This window comes from Phaseolus vulgaris, chromosome 6 (genome assembly GCF_051622355.1).
Source record: "Phaseolus vulgaris cultivar YP4 chromosome 6, ASM5162235v1, whole genome shotgun sequence".
In the NCBI taxonomy this organism is placed as follows: domain Eukaryota; kingdom Viridiplantae; phylum Streptophyta; class Magnoliopsida; order Fabales; family Fabaceae; genus Phaseolus; species Phaseolus vulgaris.
The window spans coordinates 19,905,442-19,926,245 of NC_143503.1; the positions used below are offsets into that span (position 1 = coordinate 19,905,442).

At 34.0% G+C, this 20,804-nt stretch overlaps 1 protein-coding gene and 1 non-coding gene across 2 annotated transcripts; one reads left to right on the plus strand and one right to left on the minus strand.

The window, feature by feature from the left end:
• The first annotated feature begins 383 nt into the window (after positions 1-383).
• On the plus strand, positions 384-1,760 carry LOC137833055 (uncharacterized). Its single transcript, XM_090303906.1, has 3 exons — positions 384-762; positions 912-1,021; positions 1,125-1,760. Exons 1-3 carry the CDS (start codon positions 592-594, stop codon positions 1,663-1,665), a joined length of 822 nt encoding a protein of 273 aa, XP_090160032.1. The 5' UTR covers positions 384-591; the 3' UTR covers positions 1,666-1,760.
• Positions 1,761-18,411: 16,651 nt separating this feature from the next.
• Positions 18,412-18,484, minus strand: TRNAK-CUU (transfer RNA lysine (anticodon CUU)). The gene has a single exon. It is a non-coding gene; the product is annotated as a tRNA-Lys (tRNA).
• Positions 18,485-20,804: the final 2,320 nt, after the last annotated feature.

The window sequence follows — 20,804 nt, forward strand, 5'->3', positions numbered from 1 at the left end:
ACTAGCATATAAAAAATGATATTTATTTATAATTTAAAAAGTATATTAACATAAACAAGAAAGTCAGAACCAAAAGCAAAAAAAAAAGGCAAAATAATAAAAAAAGGCCCACCGTGGATTGTTTTTTATTGGTAGGGATGAATATCAGCAGCTATACATAAAATACAAACCACCAAGACCTCCTTTTCATACTGAGAAATGCCAAAATTGCATCTACAAAATGTCTATTTTTAAGTGTTTTTTTTTTATCGCAATCTAACTGGTACGTATTTATAGTTCTAAAAATAATAATTCATTTTTAGCTTTGATGGATATTTATAAAAACAAGAAAATTAGTCAATGCTCGAGTAATCTTGATCGCAAAAGGTGAAAGAAATCCTCGTTTTTTTTTTTCTGTGATGAAACAACCTGCGATCAATAGTTAACATTGTTTAGTTCTTCACATGCATACCCTTTTGATTTGACGCAGTTGTAATGGGTTTGGATGTTTGATTCTAATGTCTAAGTGGAAAGAGCATAACAATCGAAAATCAGAATTGGCAGAGGACTTAAGTTAAGAATATTTGGAGGTGAATTTAGAAGAGAATCGCAATGCAGATCGAAACACGCCCTGCGTATGAATACGATGAAAATCTACCGAATAGCGAAATGATGATGATGTCATCTTTTGCATCAACATCTCCTCCAACACTTGGCTACATTCAACATCCTGTTTCCAAATTGGACACTCTAGCTGGCATTGCAATCAAGTATGGTGTTGAGGTATTCTTTCTTCTCTTTCATATATTTCTAATGATGAATTGAGATCCATATTTAATGATATGAAATGGTTTGAAGTTATTGTTATGAAATGTATGTTTAAGTTTCTGTGGTAAGTTGTTGATGAAGTTTTGTGGTTTGGAAAATTGTAGGTTGCGGACATAAGAAAGGTGAATGGACTTGTGACTGATATGCAGATGTTTGCTCTGAATACCCTTCACATTCCACTAAATGGAAAGCACCCTCCACCCAGTTCTACAGAGTAAGTTTATTTATTGAATTGACGAATTTGCTTGAATATATGATTAGTTGTAATGAAGATTTAAATCGGTGATGAGCATAAGCATTGTTATTCCTTCATTCAGACAAGATGAGACAGAGGAGAGTCCAGCAAGAGCAAGGTATGAACTGTTTGAATCATTCCAGCCACTGAGAAGGAAGTCCTCGGAGCAGAAGATATCCCCATTCATGCGCTCTTTACAAGGTCATTACGGAGCTAAACCAAAAATGAAGAAATGCACATCTGAAATATTTAGCATGGTAGAGTACGAGAAAAGGTCCCTTAAATATTCAGAAAACGGTTCACTCCACCGAAACTCACCAACGTCCCGCAAAACTCTTAGTCGCCACCAAAAATCTTTTAGTTTGGTCGCTGATAGTCTGGAGAGGTCTGATACTATGGGAGGTGTAGCAGCCAGAAAAAGTGATCTTTATAAGAGGAATGTTACACTTATCCGGAGGAATCACAAATCTGAAGTTAACCTTCAGCGTATTCCAGAGTTGCTCTTGAAGCAGGATAATAGTAGCAATGGTGGGTTTTCTACAAGATCAGCAAATGGCCTAGCTCAGAGGCAGAAATCTGCTAACCGAATAGCCTTCACACCTTGTTCCAAACAGGTGGTTTAAGAACAGTGTCAATTTAGTGTGATGGAGCCAAATTATGAAACTCCTCATGTCAAAATCATGGGTTCAGCCAACCTCAAGTTGCAGTTTAAAATCAGTTTTCTTTGATGGCTTGCACTTGATTAGTATATGTAGTTAGTGATCATACCAGTTTTCTTGCCCTTTCTAAGGTTTTCAGACCTTTGGCTTTCATATATTAATATTCTCTTTGAACATTTGCAAAGGAAGTTTCTTATCAATGAAAACGTTATTCACACTAAAATAATGCTTTATTAATAAGAAACTTCCTTTAAAATGCTCTAGCATGGCAGAACATTACATAGTTGCAATAACCTTACGAAATTGTTCCGCAGCAGGATATAAATAAGTTACCATATCCGCAAGGGTTATTTTTTGGATTTTTATTTGATGTTTCTAACTTTTTTCTTTAGCTCCGCTAAAATGTTAGAATTACTAAACAATGGTGATTAAATATAAAAGTTGTGTCAGCGTTAAAACTAAAAATCAAAATTAGTACACGCGAACAAACAATATTTGGTAAGCATTAAATTATATTGACAGCAATACTAAACTTTCTAAAATAAGTAAAACATTTCTAAATTAGGAAGTTAACAACAGTATTACCTCTATAATCAGCAGTCTTTATGTGAAGTTGGACCGTAATCTTTGTTCAGTTATCACATTCAAAACATGAAAAAATGATCACCATCTTCTTTGGCATTAACAAAACCTGAAATCGCCGAGATATTCAGAATTCCTTTTCAGCAATATCAAAAGGTTATCACTTCACAGAACACATCATATATGCTTATGCCATAATGTGAATTAAATAAAAGCTACATCATAAGCCATCAATATTGAAATAAGGCAACACTCAATGCAATGCTAACGCTAAGAATGACTTTATGCATCCAACTGAAAAGAAAAGGGTGGAAAAAAAATGCATCGTGTCAAAAACAAGGGGAAGATAATTCGTTACATAACTTAAATATTTTACACACTGATCCATTGTGTCCAAATTTGAAACAAAAAGGGGGGAAACAAGTATTAGAACATGAAAAAGGAGAGATATCAACTAAAAACAAGGCTGAACACAATTCAAGCTGAGCTTTTTCTTGCTGATAGTTTGGTGACCACTCTTTATTATCCTGATGACAATTATCAAAGCGGGGCATTTGCAGTATTTGTTGTTCAAAATTGTACTAAACCCTTAACAGTGTATTCTTTGATTTTTCAAAGGAGAGCTATTATACCGCCGTTGTGTGGGTCATAGATAGATATGGAATAACTGAATCCTGGAATCAAATCTTCACCTTTAATTGGGTCGACGATTATATTTTTTCAACTTTGTTTGGCTTCAAACCTCGTGTGCATGGAAGATTTCCTTTTCTTTTGTTTCACAGAAGTGACGGTACATTGTTGTTTGGTGTTAAATTCATCGAACAATACTCGATTCGTTCCTTGGATATAAGCAATGGAACTTCTACTGTCCTTATCGATAGTGTTTACAGGAATTTTGAAGATCCTTATATGTAGGGATATCGTGTGCGGAAGCGTGATAATTTCAATCAAAGATTATGAGAAATTAAAGTAACAAGTAAAATGAGAATGATACCAGAATTTTTAGGTGGAAAACCCCTTTAAATAGAGGTAAAAAACCACCGGCGAGAGAGCCAAAACTTCCACTATAATGGTACTGGGAGTACAATGAATTCCTCTCAGGCTAATAGATAAATATCCCTAAAACAAATTATCTCTATATGGGTTAAACACTTACACCCAAGAGAAGAAATAGAGAGTATAAGAAAAGAGAGAGGAAGCAAGTGTATGTTGTTGTTTGTTGTGTGTTACATTGCTTGAAGGAAGCCACTATATATAGTGGTTCTAGGAGACAACAATTATAAAATCAATTAATGGTAAGTAACCTCCCTTTGATGACAATTAATTGTAGTAAGAAACCTCCATTTGATTATAATTAATTGTGACAAGTAACCTCCCAATTATGTCAAGAAAACGGAAAGGTGAGTCATAACCCACAAATCTCCACCTTGACTTGCCTTTGACTGGAACACTCTCTCGCCATGAAGCCTTGGTTAAGTATGGATAATACCAGCTAAGTTCAGGCAATGATCGAACTTAGCCGGTGGAAGTGGCTTGGTCAACATGTCTGCAGGATTTTCGGCCGTATGAATTTTTTCAACAATTATATTTCCTGTATCAACAATGTCTCGGATAAAATGGTGCTTAATTTCAATGTGCTTGGTCCTTGAGTGATACTTGTTGTTCCTGGTTAAGTGGACAACACTCTGACTATCACAAAATATAACAAGAACATCTTGTTGAAGACCAAGTTCACTTACCAAGCCTCGAAGCCATATAACCTCTTTCATACCTTCTGTAGCAGCAATATATTCTGCTTCAAGGTGAACAAAGCCGCAATGGCTTGAAGTGAAGAATACCAGCTGATACCAGACCCACATAGGGTAAAAATGTAGGCTGAATGTGACCTTCTTCGATCTAAATCATCACCATAGTCAGCATCAACTTAGCCAACTGCTCCTCCGGGATCGACTCTATGGTGATCAAATACCAAACCAAGATCTGGAGAACCTTTTAGATAACGAAGTATCCATTTAACGACTTCCCAGTGTGCCTTGCCTGGATTATGCATGAACCTGCTAAAAATGCTAACACCATAAGCTAAATCAGGTCTAGTACATACCATAGCATACATGAGACTTCCAATTGCATTTGAATACGGGACATGTGACATGCGCCTTTTGTCCTCTGATTTTGGACACTGATCTGATGACTACTTGAAGTGGGGGCAATTGGAGTATTAACATATTTGCAATCTCGCATTCCAAATTTATTAAGCATCTTAAGAACATACTTCTTTTGTGATAGAAAAAGTTTTTCAGCTTGACGATCTCTGTTGATCTCCATTCCTAAAATTTTCTTGGCAGGACCTAAGTCCTTCATATCAAACTCACTACTAAGTTGGGCGTTTAACTTGTTAACTAAAAATTTATCTCTTGCGGCAATCAACATGTCATCAACATATAACAACAAGTATATAAATGACCCATCAAATGTCTTTTGAAAATAGACACAATTATCATAGCTACTTCTGGAGTAGCCATGTCTAACCATGAAAGAATCAAACCTCTTATACCATTGTCTTGGTGATTGCTTCAAGCCGTAGAGAGATTTCATCAAACGACATACATGGTCCTCATTTCCAGGAACAACGAACCCCTCAGGTTGCTGGATGTAAATCTCTTCCTCAAGATTACCATGAAGAAAAGCAGTTTTCACATCTAACTGTTCCAGCTCCAAATCATACAAGGCAACTAAAGCAAGTAATATATGTATTGAAGTATGACGAACAACAGGAGAAAATACTTCATTAAAGTCAATACCTTTCTCTTGGTCAAAACCTCTTACAACAAATCTTGCTTTATTCCTTGTACTCTCAACACCAGGGATCCCTTCATTTCTCTTAAAGATCCACTTGCAACTAATGACTCGTTTTCCTTCTGGTAACTTCATCAATTCCCATGTTTCATTTTTGAGAAGACTCTCAACTTCTTCTTGCATAGTGATAAGTGCCAATGTGTAGTTTTTATGATTGAGAAAATTGAACACTTTGGAACTTAATTGTTGCTCAATGCAAGAAAATTAACCTAATCTGAGAATTATTGAATCTGATTATATATTTTGAACCAAGAAACAAATGAAGAAATTTAATCTCAATTTTTGTGTAAATTGCAGATGAATATGAAGCATTGAAATAATGTATTCAAGCTGGCATTGAAAGAAAAAAAAGTAAAAACTTAATAGGATCACAAGAAGATTTAGCTCAAGCTAGAGGATTTAGCTCAAGCTAAAACTATCCAGAGTTGATTAAAGGTGCAGTACTGATCTAGCCCAGGCTAGAATTGCTAGCTCAAGCTAAAACTGTCCAGAGTTGATTAAAGGTGCAGTACTGATCTAGCCCAAGCTAGAATAGCTAGCTCAAGCTAAAAATGCACTGAAAGATCTAGCTTAAGCTAAATTGGCTAGCTTTAGCTAAAGTTCATTATATAAATTTGAAACACAACTCAAAAGGAATCGGTGGAGAAAGATTGGATTTTTATAGAGAGAGAATAGTGAGAGAAGAAGGAAAAACCTCTGTTCTTAGGAGAAGAACTTGCTTATATCAGCCCTTCTTATGCAATCCAGATCAAAAATGAAGATTGGAGGAGCTGTCATGAGTGGCTAAGTTCTTTCTAACTTGGGATTGAATGTAATTTACCTTGATCAAATGTATTCTTGGTGATATATATATATATATATATATATATATATATATATTATTCTCTTTTCTACTTGTTCTTGGTATTTTCGTTTATGCTTATTGCTTGATTCTGTCTTATCAATAGAGTCTTGATTTTGATCCTTAAATTTAACTGGAAAGTACCTTTAAGGATCTGAAATAGACGATAATACTTGATAGCTTGTAATGCTAGGAATAGATTTCAGGTTATTAATTGCATCATAATTCTGTTCATAAAGCTGGATGATTTGTTAAATATCTGAGGAATCAGTATTTGAGAAATTATCTTATGAATTTCATCCGTGAGGAATCAAGGTGAATGACTTTAAATTAAGCATCAAGAATAAGTAGTTTTGAGTATTATATATTGTATTATTCAAAATACAGATGATTGAGATAGACACAATTCAATCCCAAGTATCTTTCTCTATATTTGATAAGTTGGTTTTGTTACGCCCTGAATCAAACCCTAACTCTCCGAGTTATTTGTGAAATCTTTAATTTGGTTATGAACAAAGTCTCAAAATTATTTTCTATACTTAATGAGTTTTATAACAGAACATCTTAATTAGAATTGTTCCCTGTGTGATGGAAACCAAGTAGAGGATGCTCTAGGCCATGAAGCCCAAGCCCAACAAGGGGCCCAAGCCCAACGAATTACTAGGAGCATGGCAAGAGCTTTGGGACAAGAGTATAATAAAATGGCTCTTCTTATTTCTTTTGTAGAATAGGGGTGTGAGTGTAATAAAAAGGTGTAAGTAGTAAGGGAGTCTAGGGGGGAGTGTAGATAGGAGCCTAGGGGGTGCCAAACCGAATTTCATTGCATTTGTGTGTCATTTAGCTTGCATTTTCAGCACCTCTAGGCTATAAATAAAGGTGCTTAGCTTGTACAATTCAGATTGGAATTTTATAGTAGAGAGACTATACTCAATTTGGGAGAGAATTTGTGAGTTTTTGAGTCTTCCTCTTCTTTGCCTTATCTTGTGAGCTATGGTGAGCTTCAAGTGGTGGCACTCCATCACTTATCTTGGTTCAAGGTTCCAAGTGGCGTGAATGGCTTCTTCCAATCCTCAAAATCCAGCAAGCATCTTCATATAAGTGTCTTCTTTCCTTTCTTCAATTTTTCCATTCGGTAGTTTCATTTCCTAATGTGCTTCCTTCATTTTCTACCATTTACATTCTGTTTTCCAGCTTTGTTCTTTGTTTCTTTTTCGGTTCAGTAGCTAGTTTCTTAATTCTGTCCAGTTTTAATTCTTGTTCTTCCTTCCTTTTGTTTTGATTCAATTTGACAATACATGGACTTCAATATGAGTCTTGGTTGGTGCTTAGTTTTGGTGAGTTCTTGAATTTAGAACATTGATCCAATTCTAAAGTAAAGTGCCTTTTCAAATCCAGCTCAAGTTGTTCCTAAGAATGTCAAGAATCATGTGTTCTTGTAGTTACATTCACATCACTGTGGGTTCGACATTCGTACTTTAAAGAGTACTATATTACAGTTGATTTGGTACACTTGCCGAGAAATATCAACACATAGCAGCAATCCACTTTGTTGAGTCGTCACTAGAGATAGCTTCAGAGTAATTCTTGGGTTCACCTTCTTCACCCATCTCTTGTGCAATAGTTAAAGCATAAGCAATGTTGGCAGATTCTGCAATTAATCTTTGAGTCGGTTTTCTTGGTGTCTGTTGTGGAAGATCTTGAGCCATAGACCACGGCTGTGGTAACCCTCGTCATTGAGGTGGACATTGCTCATGTTGACTCAAATGTTCATTTGTACCTTCAATAACAGTGACTTGATAATCTTGAGTACTGGAGGAATTAGGAACGTTTTCCTCATGAACAGGTGTTTTAATCTCAAACTCCACCTTCTCTCGAGCATTTTCCTGGTCACATGTATCAATTGAGGAAATTACATTATCTTTTACAGAAGAGAGCATAACATTTTCATTAAAGGTCACATTCTGACTGTGAATTACTTTATGAGATTCTGGGTCATATAAACGATAACCTTTAACCCGTGAGCCATAACCCAAGAAAATGCACTTCTTAGCACGAGGTTCTAATTTTCCCTCGTTTACATGAGAATAAGCAGGACAACCAAATATTTTAAGATTAGAATAATCAACAAGGTTACCTGACCAAACCTCTTCTGGAATGTTGCAATCAATTGATCTGTTAGGAGAGCGATTTATCAGATAACATGACGTTGAAGCCGCTTCAGCCCAAAAAGATTTGCTCAAACCAGAATGGGAGAGCATGCAACGAACTCTCTCCAAGATAGTTCTATTCATTCTTTCTGCAACCCCGTTCTGTTGTGGAGTCCTTGGGATGGTGAAGTGTCTGGAAATGCCTTCCTTCTTGCAGAAATCATTGAATTCATTCGAATAGAACTCAAGGTCATTGTTTGTCCTTAACCTCTTTATCTTCTTGCCAGTCTGATTCTCAATCAATAATTTCCACTCTTTAAAAGTGGAAAATGCTTCATTCTTATGTTTGAGAAAATACACCAAAATTTTTCGTGAGAAATCATCAATAATTGTCATCATATAACAACATTTACCTCTGGAGGGAACTTTTGACGGACCCCAAAGATCCGAATGAATATAATCCAAAGTACCTTTGGTTCTGTATATGGCTTTAGAAAAACTAACCTTTTTCTGCTTACTAAAAATGCAATGTTCGCATAAATCAACCTTTCCAGTACAGTGGTTACCAAGGTGACCCTTCTTCTGGAGGATTAGAATTCCCTTCTCACTCATGTGGCCTAATCTCATATGCCACAACTTGGTGTTATCTTTGTTGGGTGAGGCAACAGCTACAGAACCTGTAACTGTTGAACTCTGCAACACATACAAACTATCACATCGAATATCCTTTAGTAACACATGAGCTCCTTTAGACACTTTTAAAACTCCACCTTCAGCTGAGTATCTACACCCATGAGATTCAAGGGTGCCTAAGGAAATGAGATTCCGTTTCAACTCAAGGACATATCTGACACCTGTTAAAGTTTTAACAATTCCATCATGTGTCTTGATTTTGATTGTTCCTTCACCAACAACTTTGCATTGAGCATCGTTTCCCATCAAAACAAGACCATTATAAACTGGTTCATATGTGGTAAACCAGTCTCTATTGTGAGACATGTGAAAAGTACAACCATAATCAAGAATCCATTCATTTTTAGACCTTTGTTCATTGTTGGAAGCTACAAAACAATCCCCATCAGATTCAGTTTCAACAATACTGGCTTCGGCAAATTTTTCTGGTTGTTTACCATTTCCCTTATGGGGAATAATATCACTAAATGAATGGAAGTTAATAATGTAGAGTGAACTTCAACACGGGAGGACGTGATTAACATTGGTTAGAACGACGTTAAATCCTCGTAATTGTTAAAGAGCATCCAATCTTGAAAGCAAGACTTTAAGTCCATGTGTTGCGGAGCCCACACAAAGAAGACGATGAAGGTATAACTGACTATTAAAGGGGAATTGAATGAAGCACAAACTAAAATTTGATACCTGCAAAAATATTATCTAAAATATAAAGGATATAGAGAAAAATACAGTATAAAGGATATAGAGAAAAATACGCACATAATTTATATCAGTTTACCCACAACTTAGGCTATGTCCAATCCCCTTAAGCAACCTACTTAAGAGTCTTTATCAACTTAAGTATTCTCCACCTCTCCAAGTACATAAGTATTCTCCACCTCTCTAGTTACGAGTATTCTACTCCTCTCCATGCAACAAGTATTAAATATGACCTTTCCTCATTTCTTCATCTAGATATCTTGGAACATAGACCTTTCTCCTATCATGTGACGCTATGTTTTCATTGTCCAAGTACCTAACTGTGATCTTTTTGCTTGCATTGAGAACATTTGTTAGAGAAATTATTTTATTTTTTGGGGTACCTGTGTCTACTTGAGTCCTTTATGGTTAGTCTTCTTTAGTGGTTCCTTTTTAAGAATGCAACTAGATGATGCACTTATAGATAGGTTGAAAATCCATGAGATTTGTTGCTTTTAGTTTCATTTGAGACCTTTCCTTCATATCCTATCCTCAGTTTTTTCATGAGATTTCCTGAAATTCTTTACAAGAAGATCAAAGGATTTTCTGCCTATATTAAATTGAGATATGACTTTCCTTAAGGTAACATTCTCATATATTAGACTATTTATAGTCTTACTATCTTCTTCTTCCATAAGTCTTTTACCAAAGCTTTATTTTAACGAAAGTATTTCCTTTTTAAGTTTCTCAACGTTTTTGTTTTAATATTCAAAGTTCTATTTTAGACCATTGTTTTCCTCACACAAAACATTATTTGAAGCTCTTGTCATTGCTTTCAAATTTATTGTTATTCTAGAAGTATTGGATAAAGTTTCATGATATGCTAATTGAACAGAATGTAAGTCAAAGAAATGTACTTTTTCATCATATTTGTCATACGTTGAGCTATAAATGGTATATGCGATGAGACCTATATGAGCTTCTTCCTTATCTAAGTCTAAACTTGACGATCCGGATCTTCTCATGTGAACATGAAACTTTTTTTCTTGTAAAACTTTTTCTTCTTTTTCTCTTTCTCCTTGTTTTCCTATTTAGAAAATTTTGATCTAAAATTTCCTAGTTATTTGCAATCATAGCAACTGATATTTTCTTTGTAATCTTTTTCTCCCTAAGGCTTGAACTTCCTATCTTTTTCGTAGTTTTTATGTTTCTTCAGCATCCTCTAAAACTTGCTTGGTTTAATTACCTTATTTGTCCTTACATTTAGGGTCAATATTCAATTTAGTATAGTGGTTTTAAAAAAAAACAATTTGATCCCTATGTTTTTTAAAATGTATACAAATTGGTCATTTCCGTTAAGTCGCACCTTATGACGTCAAATGTTGCTTATGTGACAGAGAGGTGGGATTGAAATATGTGACGTCTCAAGATCAGGTGCTGACGTGGCAGTTGAACCATTGAAATCGGGATTGGAACTCGTTGACCACCACTTTTCTCCACCTTTCACCTTCACCATTTTCCCTTTTCTCCCTCTTTCCTCAACCTTCCACCTTCTAGTGAGAGAAACATTGGACAGTGAAACACCGAGAGAGAAATCAGTCAAGCAGCTCTGGTCTTTACTCGACAAACACTTGCATCGATTCATGGTGAACGAGTCACGCTCGTGCAACAACGAGTCTACTCGTCCTCCCGGAGTGTCTAGCGTGGCCGACATCAAAGTCGTTGTCGGCATCCTTGACTCCGATTCCGACATTAAATTAAATTTTGCTCTCTTTTGTTTGGTTTATGATTCTGTACAGACTCTCATTTCATTGGTTAGAATTATACATGCAATGCTCCTTATGCAGAGAGCTTCTACTAATTGCAAAAACCATGCTCCTGAAGCTCATTGTTGTTGAACAAACACTACTGTTGTACTATATATATATAATCCAATTTAGGTTGGAACATTAATTTATGCTTACAAAATACAATGACTTGCCTTTTTATGGTATGGATTGAAAATCCTGATTTTGGTTTGAATTATATAGCATAAATGGATTTAAAACACATAACAACAATAAGTGCTGGATAGTGTACATTATTTTAATTCATTTCATCATTTTCAACTTGCATTGAAGGCAATATTCTTTCCTTTTGATTTTTTAGCATCTCCTACAACACATGTTCACAAACAATGATGATTCACACAAGCTCCTCCAACTACATCTCTTCCAAGTCCTTAGATACTCTTAAAATTTGTTCTGATCATTCCTTCATTCTTGCTAGTCTTACTAGTAATTCTTTGAGGAAGATTAGCAATTTTTGTTTCTTTTCTATGTGGCTTCAAGACATTTCATATCTGAAGCTTATTCATGATTCTTGGGATAATAAGGTTGTTGGTTGTCCTATGTTTATTTTGCAACATAAATTAAAAAGGTTGAAAATGGAGCTCTGAGATTGGAATAAAAATTCTTTTGGTAATGTTCACAATGCAGTTTGTCTGATATTGATGGGCTTCTTTGTCAAGAAAACATTGCTAAGAAGAAGCTTGATTATGCTTTTCACTGTCAATATTTGTTTTGGAAAGAAAGGGCTAAGATGTTATGGTTTAAAGATGGAGATCGAAATACTACTTTTTCCATGTTGTGGTCAAAAGGAGAAATAATTCTAGTGGGATTCATCATCTACAGATTGGTAATGAGGTTACTAAGGATCCTAAACTCATTGAGGATCATATTTTGGACTTTTATAAAAATCTTTATGCTAAGTCTATTTCTAATGTTTCAGATACAAGTAATATGGAAATTTTATTGGTTGTTATATTCCTGAGTTAGTTTCCTTTGTGGAGAATATGATGTTGATTAAATGTCCTGATTTTTTGGAAATCAAGACTGTTGCTTTTAATCTTAATGGTAATATTGCTCCTGGTCTTGATGGTTTTGGTGGTGTTTTCTATCATTCTTGCTGGGACATTATTGGGACAGATGTTTGCAATGTTGTTCAACAGTTTTTTAAACAAAACTGGGTTCTCCCTTGGATGAACAATAATGTGGTATCGTTTTTTCCTAAGATTCAAGATGTTGACTTCATTCAAGATTACTGGCCAATTGTTGTTTCTAATTTCAAATTTAAGATTATTTCCAAGATATTGACGGATAGGTTTGCACTTGTGGCTGCTATAATCATTTCTGCTAATCAATATGGGTTTGTGTAGGGTAGACAGATTCAAGATTGCATTGGTATTGCTTTTGAAGCTATTAACATGCTTTATAAAAAAGGTCAGAGGAGATGATGTGGCTTACAAAGTTGATATTCATAAACCCTTTGACACTCTAAGTTGGAAGTTCTTATTGTTGAATCAAGTGTGTTCAAGCTTTGAAGAATCCAAATCCTTTAAGTTTGATGGAAGGCTGGATGTGCTTGTTGTTGCTGAGGTGTTTTAGAATAGGATCTGGGGTAGATTATATTTGTAATCCACTCTTTGTTGAATCTAAAGCTTAAGTGTTTTCAAATCTTTTAAGTTCAAAGTGTTTTTCAAACTAAGTGAAAAACAACCTGTTGTTTTATTGAAACAACCGATTGTTTTATACTTAGGTGTTTTTGAAAAAGTTTGAAAACTGTTTTGGATGGTTGACTTGCTGTCAAACCCAAACAACCGATTGATTCGCTATTTCAACCGATTGTTTGTTTGGAATCCTAACAGAAAACAGTTTTGGTTGTTAGAAGAGCTTTAATTGATTTCATAACTGAATACGCTCCTGCTTTAAATGCTTTGACCAAGATTTGAATACAATAAATAGTTTGTTAATGTTTTACAACAAACAACAAGACAAAAAAACAGATTTGAGTTTTTCAAAGATTTTTGAAGCATTTGAGTTTTGAACTTGAGCTTTGGTTATTCAAGAGAGAAGTGGAATAGGATTACTCTGTATTGATTTCAGTTCATTCTGTAACAGTGTAATTCGTTCTGAGATTTGTGTACATTCTGGTGTTGTAAAGCCAAGAAGGGTTGTGTGCTCTTGAGGTTGTCAAGATCAACATTCTTGGTTGTGTATGTGCTGAGCCAAAGGAAGTGTGTGTCTTGAGGGGATCAAGGTCACTTCTTTGGTGGTGTGTGTATGGAATCTGGATTTGATTACCTAGTGGATTCCCCAGTGGTTTCTGGGAAACTGGATGTAGCTCTTGGGTTAAGAGTGAATCAGTATAAATTGTTTGTGCAATTCTCTCTGCCTTAAACTCTTTAATTTCAGTTGTTGTTATATTCTGGTATAAACAACCGATTGTTTCTGCGAAACAACCGATTGTTTTTCTGTTGCTTTTCTGTTTTGAGCTTTGTTCTTGGCAAACTGAATTCCTAAATCTGGTTTCTTGCAAAGAATTTCATTCTATCCTAAAAAGTTTGCGAAAACTCTCTTTAAAACATTCACCCCCCCTCTAGTTTAAAGCCAAACATTCTAACACTTATTATTACTTTTGACATGCTTTGGTTTTCACCACTCGTTTGCCGGATGGATTAGTACAATTCTCCATTCAGCTATGCTTTCTATCAGAATAAATGACGGTTTAGTGGGTTTTTTTCCTTGCAGTAGAGGTGTCACAGACAAGGTGATCCTTTGTCTCCTTTACTTTTCTGTCTTATAGAGGAAGTTCTTAGTAGAGGCATCTCTAAGCTTGGGAATGATAAGAAAATTTTACGTTTGGCTACTCTGCAATGTTATCTCACTCCCTCTAATATTTTATATGCAAATGATATATTTGTTTTCTGTAAGGGGATATTAAGTCTCTTAGAAATTTGAGTTTTTTTTCTTAAAACATATGGTAATTTTTCTGGTTAATATGTTAATAACTCTAGAAGTAGTTTTTTCACCATGGATAATTTTGCAAAATTTGTTACCAAAATTCAACGTATCCTTTCTTGTAGTCATGGTTGTTTGCCTTTGAATTATTTAGGAGTGTTTATCTTTGTTGGTGCTCCAATGTGTCAATTTCTTCAACCTTTGGCTGATAAAGTCAAATTGAAGCTAGCATCTTGGAAAGGTAAATCTCTTAACATGATAGGCCAGATTCATTTGGTCAATACGGTTATTACTAGATTTCTAGCTTATAGCTTTAATATGTATAAATTTTCTATTTCACTTCTTAACCACGTTGAGTTATGGTGTCGAAATTTTATTTAGACTGGTGGTATTCTGAAAAAAGGCATAGTCATTGTGAATTGGGATACAATTTGTTCTCCTCTTGAAAATGGAGGTTTGAAGATTATTAATCTTCATCATAAAAATAATGCATATCTTTTTAAGCTTGCTTGGAACTTTGCTTATAGCAACAGGCCTTGGTCTTTTCTCTTGAAAGCCAGGGTTCTTAAATCAAAATACAAGTTTAGAATGGTTTATAGATCTTCATCTCTTTGGCCTGGAATTAAGTAGTTTTATTTTACTATACTTGATTATACTTCTTGGACAATTGGTACAGGTTCTTTTATTAATTTATGGAATGATAAATGGTGTTCTACTTATTTTTTAACAAATATTGCAGGGTTATCTAACGATGCTAACATTTCGGATACAGTCTCTCAGTTTTGGAAAGGTTATGATTTGAATATTCCCTTATCTTTACAGCAGATGCCTCATTTTTTTAATCATATCATGGTTAGGGATGAACAAGATATTCCTAATTGGATTCTAGATGAGTCTGGTTGTTTCACTCTTAAATCAGCTAGGACTTTTTCTTGGAACTAGAAGTTCCTTGTGGTTGGGGTAAAGTCATTTGGTCTTCATCTATTCCGCCTTCCAAAACTCTAGTACTTTTGAATGTTTTTCATGGGCGACTTCCTACATATCACCATATTCAGAATAAAGATTTGCATATATGTTCTATGTGTACACTTTGTGAAAAGCATGAGGAATATATTCAACATTTATTTTTTGAATGTTCTAATGCTTTGCATATTTGGAGTTGGGTTCGGTGGATTTTTCTTACTTCTCATTTCTTTAATAAGGATGATCTTCTTCCTTTTATTAAGAGTGATGGTTTGGTTAAATTGATTAAGCTTGTTGTGATAACTTTTTCTATTTGGATGATATGGCATATAAGGAATTATGCTAGATTTCATAATAAGATTGAGGTTTCTAGGGCTATTTCGGTAATTAAAGATTTAACTTGTCTAATGGGAAATTCGTCTAAAGCTTCAATGAAGAATGATATGTTGGATTTCAACGTGATTAAGTTTTTTGGTATTGATACTCGTAGTGGTAAAGTTCTTCGTCCTCTTCCTATTAGATGAGAGTTTCCTTCACTAACACTGATGGGGCTGTTAGGGGTATCCATCCCAGTCTTGCTACATGATGTGAGTTGATTTTAGATGATTCTATTTTAGATATGACACTTTACTTAGGATTGAGATTTTTATCAATTATATGATGAGAACCCAAATAAGATCCCCAATGAACACGAACTTAACCAAGTGGTTAAGTAAGTGTGAAGATTCACTTCTAGAGGGCAAAGGAAAAATACAAGTATATGGTGATTGATGATGAAGGGCGAAAATTAAATGAACATGGAAGGAAACATAAAAGCATGATGGAAACCGAATTGTCAATGGAGGAAAATAAGAACATAAGAACACAAAGATAAATGGAGTAATAGAAAAATGGAAGAAATAAAGGAAGGAAAAGGCTTATGTAATGGAAGAGAGTTGGACATGCCACATACAATGTGGTTTTCCTCCAAGATAAGTGTTGATGGCCGCCACTTGAGAGCTCTCCAATCACTCAAGATGAGACCTAATGCTAAGAGGAAACAAGCCTCACAAACACCTCACAAATTGTGCAAAGTAACTTTTCTATTCAAATTCAACATCGAAAATACACTAGGTAGGCCTCCTATTTATAGGTGAATGAACCTTGGAGAACAAGCTAAAGGGGTAGGATGGGAAAAGGGAAAAAATGGACAGTCTTAGGGTTTGACTAAGTCAAACCCGCATCGTAGGCTTGTCCTTCTAGAAACTAGGTCAAAATGTCTTCCAAAAGGGTCAGGAACAAGCTAAAATGATAACTACAACCCCTATTATGTTAAAGGCACCTTATTCTAGCCTATATTTGCTATTTGGAACCCCAAAGTGAGCCCAAATTATTTACAACTTGTTTTATTCTTAAGAAGACCAGCAGGAAGAACTTGAGATGCTTTGGTCTTTATCCATTTCTCCCTCTGGTGAGGTCTTCACTTGAATGTTGAGATGACCTTTCATAGTGTGCATCCTTGGTCATCTTCTTGTTGTCTTGGTTTGTATCACTACTTGTAAAGGTATTTTCTGTGGGAGTATGAGAGAGTTTATTGGTGTTTTCTGTGTGTTTCTTGAAGTTTAGACTACTATGGTTGTTGAGTTTTATGGAGTTATACATGCTATGGAGGAAGCTCAAAAGATGAGGCTTACTAATGTCTGGCTTGAATGTGATTCTGCCTTGGTTTGAGTTGTGTTTACTGCTAGGACTAATGTTCAGTGAATGCTTCGTAATCGATGGAATACTTGTCTTAATTACTATGAAAAAATCAAGTTTAGGGTTACTCATATTTTTCGTGAAGGGAATGTGTATGCTGATAAGTTGGCTAATTTAAGATTTATTCATAGAGAATCATTTCATTGGTATAATTGGCTTCCATATAGTTTGTTATTAGAATTATTTATGAATAGGTATAGTTTACAAATGTATCGTTGTTATTAACATATGAGTTTTGGTCTAGTCCTCCCATATTTTTGTATTTATTTTTAATAATATTTTTTTCATGTGATGACATATGATCGTTATTACTTGAAGTGTCAGCTTAGCTAAGATGTGAAGTTGTATAGTAATACTTAACATGAAAGCTTTTTATAAAATAAAATATCTATAATTTTTGTTTAATAAAATCCTTTATAATTTATATTAAAGAATCAATGTAGTCCATATTAAAAGTAAACTAATATAAAAATAAAAGTGTTTATTATCTGTTTCTATTACTTGTCCATTGATTCTCTTTCCTATTAGTATAACACATTTTAGAAATATTTTGTTAATTTTTTATTTTTATGAAATCACTAGAAGTCCCCTTTTAAGTGTTTAATAGGACAAATTGTAGGCAGAGTTATGATTTTATTCAAACTATTTTTTTTAAGTCATCCTTCATTTTCATATTTATCAAGTGACATGTTTACCCTCTTTTAATCATTTTCATGTTTTGATTTCTTTTTCAATTTTACAACTAAATAATCACGAGACTTGTAACTAACTTCTTCAATTTTACAACTAAATAGTCATGAGTCTCTTGTAACTAACTTTTTCAATTTTACAACCAAATAGTCATGATTCTTGTAACTAAAAAAATAGTTTTATAGCCATTTGTATTGATTTGAGTTCTTTTGGTTTTTACCTTCTTTTTTTAACCTGTTTCAATTTTGCCAAACATTATTATTTAATCTTTCATTTCTATTATTCACTTTATTGATTCTATTATCCATTAAAAAATAATTTCCATATTTATTTTGCTATTCATATGTTTTTTTTATAAACTCCCATATATGTCTATGAATTGATTTTAATTTATAAATCCTAAATTCAAAAGTTTGTTTATATAGGAATCCATTAATAACACTAACCATCATCATAAAATAAAATACAGAATACAAAATCAAATCGTTTTTATTGAATTAAAATAAATTTTTAATTTTAAAATGTAATTTTTAATTTTAGAATTTTTAATAATTTAAAAATTTGTTAATAATTTTAGTGGTGAAATGGGTATTGAAGGTGAGATAAATTTTTATTTATTTATTTTTAATTTTAAAAATATATTGACATTAACATAAAAAAAAAACCAAAAATAAAAAGCCAAAAAAAAAACCAAAAAATAAAAAAGCCAAAAAAAAAACACCAAAAATAAAAAAGAAAACACCAACGCCCACCGTGGGACTCGAATCCAAGACCACAAGGTTAAGAGCCTTGCGCTCTACCAACTGAGCTAGACGGGCTTTTAATTAATATTTTGGTACTATAAATTGTATTGTTAATATTTGGAGTCAGTTTCAGAAAAAATAAGAAAAAGAAAAAAATCACGCCAAGTTTCTCCTGATACCTAGCTGAGTTACTCTGATATTTAAGATACAATTATCCGTAGTATAGTTATAATTTTTTGTTTTTTCAAATTTTGAAAACTGTTTTGAGGAGGTTAAATGTCGTTTCTAAATTTCTATTTATTCTTCTTATGTATCCTTAAACTTTACATTCCTTTCATAAACAGATGATAATTACATTAATTCCAATCTTGTCATAATTAAGTCTAAAGTTATATTTTTATATATAATTTATGACATTGAGTTGAGGTTAATCAACAAATAATAAAAAAAATGAACTATTTTTTTTTCTGTAAACTTCAATCATTTATTAGTTTTAAATTTATAAATAATTTTTCAAACTTTAAAACATAATAAATTTAGGATTAAAAAAACAAATAGACTTTTATTCATTTTCTGTAATTCTAAAATCTAATTTTGTACTAAATTTATTAATAAAATAATAGCAATAAAAAATAAAAATATTAATGAATTATTCACATTTAATGTAGAATATTTAAATTTGAGTGAACCATTGAAAGAAAATGAAAAATTATATAGTAAAAAATCAATTCTTTAAATAAAGTGACATTAAAACAAAAAAAAATATTTTTTTAAAAAATTATGTAATAATTAAGAATTTATATGATTGAACACTTAGAATTGATAGTTAATTTTTTTTATGAAATAAATAATAAATAAAAATATTAAAAAAACACAATTTGATGATATTTAAAATCGTTTTATTGAATAAAATTGAAGAATATATATATATATATATATATATATATATATATATATATATCCAAATACAGGTGTTATATTCAATTTAAAATATCAATCATTACCATTCTTATAACCATATTTTTAAATATGTTTTTTTTCTTCAAAATCTTGGATGATTTCAGATAATACTCAAAACGAATTATTTATTTCAAGAGGGTGTCATAAAAGAATGACTTTTTGGGATGAAGTGGTTGATAGAATGAAGAAAAGATTAAGCTGGTGGAAAGGTAGATTATTGTCTTTAACAGGGAGAATTTGTTTGATAAAGTTAGTACTGTCTACTATCCCTTTGTTTGATCTATCTTTATTCAAAATGCTTATGGCGGTGACAAACGAGTTTGTGAAAATCCAAAGAAATTTCCTATGGGGGTAGGGTTTCGACGGAAGAAAGGTCGTTTGGACTTCCTGGAAAAAGGTGTGTGCAGCTCGCGAAGACGGGGTTTTGGGATTATAGACTCAAGGACTTTCAATTTGGTGTTACTCGGTAAATGGGTATGGCGTATGGGGTCGAATAAGGATGGTTTGTGGAAGGAGATTATTGATTCCAAGTATGGAGGTGGAGAGTCTGAGGGAGGGAGGGAAAGACAACAAAAACTCTCTTTGGTAGAAATATTTGAGGGAGGTCTAAAGATTGGAGGGTTGGGGCCGAAATTTCGAAGAAGCCATAATCTGGAAGGTGGGTATTGGGAAGGAAGATTTGTTCTGGGAAGGTAATTGGGTGGGGAGTGGGGCTTTGAAGACGGTTTTCCCTGAGTCTGTCAAAAGCTTCTGTGGTGGCAGCATTCGGGGGATGGAACAACGGAATGTGGGTTTGGAATTTTGTCGGGAGAAGGAAATAAAGGGACTACTTTCTCAGAAAGTCCAAGGTGTGAGTTTTAACTTGGATAAGGAGGATAGGTGGGTGTGGAAGGAAGGGGAGGAATTCAGGTATACGGTTAAATCGGCATACCTCCGTTTAAGGGGAAATTGAGCAGGGGAGAATGAGACAGTGTTTAAAAAGTTTTGGATGAGTAAAGTTGCACCTGCTGCACTAGTTACGGCTTAGAGGGTGTTGGAAAACAAGTTAGCCTCTAAGGCTAACCTGGAAAGGCGCGGGATCACGGTTACAAGTTCCACGTGTAGTCTTTGCAGGGTCGAGGAGGAGACTAGTACCCATTTGTTCTTTGAGTGCATAGTTGCTTGGTTATTATGGAACCATTGTTGTGTATGGTTGGGCGTGCAGACGTATTTCACAATGTCCCATTGCTAAATTTTTCCCAGTTTAGGATGAGCAACGCGCCTGCTTCGATGAATGAGGTTTGGGGAGTGATTTGGATCGCAGTAGTCAATGAGGTTTGGAAGCATAGAAACAAGGTAATTTTTAATGGGGGAGTAGTAGATGTTCTGAAAGCTTTTTCTTTGGTCCAATTAAAGGTTTGGTCTTGGGTTACATCCAAGTCACAATCTGCGCATT

What these genes read in the sequence shown, in the direction of transcription:
- LOC137833055 (XM_090303906.1), top strand. Translation starts at nt 592, where the DNA reads ATGCAGATCGAAACACGCCCTGCGTATGAATACGATGAAAATCTACCG. An exon ending in CAATCAAGTATGGTGTTGAG is followed by an intron (nt 763 to 911) that starts GTATTCTTTCTT and finishes GGAAAATTGTAG; the next exon opens with GTTGCGGACATAAGAAAGGT. An exon ending in CCTCCACCCAGTTCTACAGA is followed by an intron (nt 1,022 to 1,124) that starts GTAAGTTTATTT and finishes TCCTTCATTCAG; the next exon opens with ACAAGATGAGACAGAGGAGA.